Source organism: Euphorbia lathyris, chromosome 6, assembly GCF_963576675.1.
Source record: "Euphorbia lathyris chromosome 6, ddEupLath1.1, whole genome shotgun sequence".
NCBI classification, from domain to species: Eukaryota; Viridiplantae; Streptophyta; class Magnoliopsida; order Malpighiales; family Euphorbiaceae; genus Euphorbia; species Euphorbia lathyris.
In genome coordinates, this window is record NC_088915.1 from 41,077,365 (window position 1) to 41,081,419 (window position 4,055).

The 4,055-nt window shown below is 36.3% G+C and overlaps 1 protein-coding gene across 2 annotated transcripts; it reads right to left on the reverse strand.

Moving 5' to 3' along the window:
- Positions 1-925: 925 nt before the first annotated feature.
- On the reverse strand, positions 926-4,055 carry LOC136233358 (uncharacterized). Of its 2 annotated transcripts, none has more exons than XM_066022991.1 (3): positions 3,648-4,055; positions 2,776-2,952; positions 926-1,335 (listed from the first exon to the last, which is right to left on the reverse strand). In XM_066022991.1, the coding sequence occupies exons 1-3, from the start codon at positions 3,711-3,713 to the stop codon at positions 1,114-1,116; spliced, it is 465 nt and encodes a 154-aa protein (XP_065879063.1). In that variant the 5' UTR covers positions 3,714-4,055; the 3' UTR covers positions 926-1,113. The 2 variants fall into 2 exon arrangements, with proteins under 2 accessions (XP_065879063.1, XP_065879064.1); XM_066022992.1 differs by lacking the exon at positions 3,648-4,055 and adding an exon at positions 3,060-3,261.

Below are 4,055 nucleotides of genomic sequence, written 5' to 3' on the forward strand. Positions count from 1 at the left end.
TCTGTTAGTGTACTAAACAAGAGGTAGTAGTAGAAATAGCATATTTGATTTTGAATGCTGGAATATTGTTTTTTGGTATTCTTTATTTTATTTTATTTATAAACAATGCAAGGAGAGGGCGAGCCTTGGCGCAACGGTAAAAACGTTGTTGCCGTGTGACCAGAGGTCACGGGTTCGAGTCTTAGGAGCGGCCTCTTGCCAATTGGCAAGGGAAGGCTTGCCCCCAATACACCCTTGTGGTAGGACCCCTCCCCGGACCCTCGCTCAGCGGGGACGCGTAATGCGACCGGGCCACCCTTTTTTTCTTTTTTTTTTTTTTATAAACAATGCAAGGAAGGGGAATAAAATCTGCTGTCCCAGCTTTGGAGTCTCCTTCCCTGTCTCCCATTTATTTCATGGCATGTGTCAATTTAATCCTAATCAGTTTACCACCATAAACGTTTGTTTAACTTGAATTAATTCTAATAAATCTCAACTTTGGTTAACGTTAATCACCAGCAACAGAACTCTTCAGAATGATATCTGATCGGAGTATGCCAATATCTTAAGATGATCGATCATATATCATTGCATACCCCATCATCGTTTTTCACTTGATATATAAGCCACTTGATATGCTCTTTTAGACATAAAATGAATATAGCAAAATATATATATATTATTTCATTATGCTCAGCGGTGGAGTCATAAATTGACACTAGTGGAGGGAGCAATTTTATAGAGTTGGGGAAGCAAAATTTGTTTTAGTTTAGAGCACTCTAAATTTTCAGATTCCGAAGGTATAGTAGAACGGCTTGAGACTAATGGGTTGTGTGATTTTCTTTTTACAAATTTATTTTATGCTCTTAAATGTCTAATTTAGATTCATATTCAATCCAAACATACATAAATTGGAATGAATGAAGTAGAATGCTAATAATCCAAGTTGAAAACCCTTAAAATCTATCATATGGTGATAGATACACTTCATTACCATGTGGACTGTTAATTTTACATATTTATTAAACCTTGTAAAAGGATACATATATAAGAGAAATATCTTTGCTATATATCATTTGGAAAATACTTGAACATATATGTTTAAGGATTATAATCCAGAGAAAAATACAAATTTTAGATCCCAGATGCATTGCATTCTTCAAGAAGTTTTATCAAATTATGTTCAGGTGCACTCATGGATGGCAGAATCAACCGGTTAGTCCGCGCTGGCCGTGGTGGCTTTGTCCCTGCAGATTCGCACTCATTTTCAAGGGCAGCCTCGCCTTCTTTCATTACAGGCAGGTCACCTCTCCTCCGCACTGTTGCAGATACTCTCTCTTTCCATATTCTTCCATCCTGATGTTTGATCAACAACATTTATATCAAAACCTTAAGACCATAAATAAGATTGCAGTCACCAAAACACGAAACACAACACTTCGTTTTGGTTCAGCCACCAATTGATCAAATATGAAATTTGTGATAGTTGAATGATGCTATTATTAACATCCTCTTCTATTTCTCTCATACTGATACTATGAATATTAAATCCTAAGTAGCAGGATTGGTTACATCAAGGTAGCAGTACCCGTGAGAGATGCACGAGCATCTATTTTAACCTTGCTATATCCCGGCTTACAGTGCACATTCTTCTTCCCAACTTGAAGCTTTTCTCTTCTATAATACTTCATTACAGTTCATGGATGACATTAGCCCAAACTTAACATTATGTGAACAAAAAAGAATACCCGTATCCAAATTTACCTCTTACCTTTAACATCCTTCATACTAGTACTCCTTGATTCAACATGGCAAGCATCTCAAAACCCACCGGCATATCATAGACCATAAAGTTAGGACTTGAATACTCCTTTTTGACTTTATAACATTTTATGATTCTGCCCGCCACAGTTTTCGATTTCGTCTACTATACTTTAGTTCATTTTCCTCATTTGCACCACTCTTTTATGTAAAAGAACCTAGCCATCACTTCTAAGACAACTATAACTTCCATATTCAATATCTCTTATATCTTTTCTGCTGTAACCTTAAATTTCATAGTATTCCAGTCAAATAAATCTTCATGTTTAAACCTAGATTAGGTCTCATCTCGTGAAAACTAAATCACAAAAGAAAAAAGAATACCAGAAATGTACACCAAACAGCTGTAAACCCTTGTGAGGGGTGCCTGAAAGCCTTAATTTTGTTGACAAACTATGGCTGCCAAAGGTCACCACCATGACCAGGTACGGATCCAGGGGGGGTGGGTGGGTTGAGCACCCACTTGTTGTCACAGGAAAATGCTGAAAAATTTATGTATACTGTGTACAATGTTTTAATTTTTTAGGTAAAAACACCTAAAATATATCAATTTTTAGCATCCATAAATCACGAGAGACTACCACAAGCACCCCCTATCACTGAATCCTGGCTCCGTCACTGACCATAACCATAGTTCCAAAATCATTCATGCTCACAATGAGCATTTAAAGTCAGCAAGGGCCAAGAATACAATTCCATTTTATAGGATTATACTCATCAAATCTACAGAGGCTTCCATCAAAAAAAAAAAAAAAATCTATTGAGCCTTCAAAAATCATGAACCTTTCTATAGTTAGTAAGAAAATTTTCTTAATTTCTAAGAGCTGATAGGAAGTTAGAAACATAATCTTTTCCTCTTGAAATAATAGGAAAAAGGGAAATAAAAAAGTAGAAAAACTTACTTAATGTTTGGATATCAAAGAAAGGAAAGGAATCAAACGGACCAAAATCAAAACGAAGAAATTGCAAGCTTACATTAAGAATTGAAGGCTCGGGTAGTGGGCATTGAATTGGCTGATCACTATCAAGAGGCTCAATTGGGTGTTCAACAGGCTTAAATTCAACTGCTACTTCGATCCCATGAGGAGCAACAACAGTTGCAGCTGCTCCGCTGTTAACGTCTGCATTTGGGGGCAATACTTCCCTCTCATCCTGCATCATGTAAATAAAAGTCACTCATCACAATAAAGAAACAAACATCAAGCCAAATTCAAAGTGTTTGAAAGGAAAATGAAAAGAAATTGCAAAATCAAGCCTACACGATTAAGATGCAAATCCATGCCAAGGACACACACAACCCTTAATCAATTATCTCTTAATTTGAAGATGTGATGAGGTACAAATGTAGCTCTATGATTACTGGGGACAACGTTTAGACTCTACATACAAACCAATCCAATGCAATCATAAGCCTAATGTTTACCGGATGCTGCAATTTCAAGCCTCATTGACAAACCAAAAAAATGAAAAGCAAAAAAAAAAAAAAAAACTCATCTCTTTGCACCGCCCCGGAGACTAGATCCACTTCGCCAATAATTATAGGGCTAAATTTGTAACTTAACCCTTTAAACATTCATTATGGGCAATAGGGCAAGGAGGGAAATTAAATTGATAGCATATTAATTGCAAGAATTTCATCTAATTGGAGTCAAACGATTTCTTAATTGCAAGAATTTCATCTAACTGGAGTCAAACAAGTTCTGAATTTGATCTAAAAATAGCCCAGCAAGCAATCCATCATTTAAAACAGCAAGAAAATAATCTCAAAGAAGTTTGATATAATCAAAAGATAAGAAGCAAAACCCATAAGGAAAAAGTTGAAAATTCATGAAAATTAGTGGACTTACAAGAGCACTTTGACTTCGTCTATGGCCGCCTCTGCCGACGGAAAATCTGGAGAAAAGACCCACCATACTCGATTCAAAAACTTGCTAGGACGGAGGAAGAAAAAAACGTATTAATCCGATCTAAGTTTCTTTTGATCAAATCTCAGACAAAAAACAAAAGAACCACTAAAACTGGTGTCTTTGACGTCAAAGAGAAGTAGATTCTCTTTCTAGAGTAAAAACAGTTTCTGTATTCATTGGAAACAAGAAGAATGTGATAAGGCAGCTTAGCTAAGCTTAGGTTTGCTTGGCGTAATGGGTTTTGTCTGTTTATGGAATCTGTGACAGTCTTTTTAAAATGGATGGATGGATGCTTTTGTTTTGAGTTAGCCTAGGCTCGGTTGGGTTCCATTAAATAAGTGTTCAAGT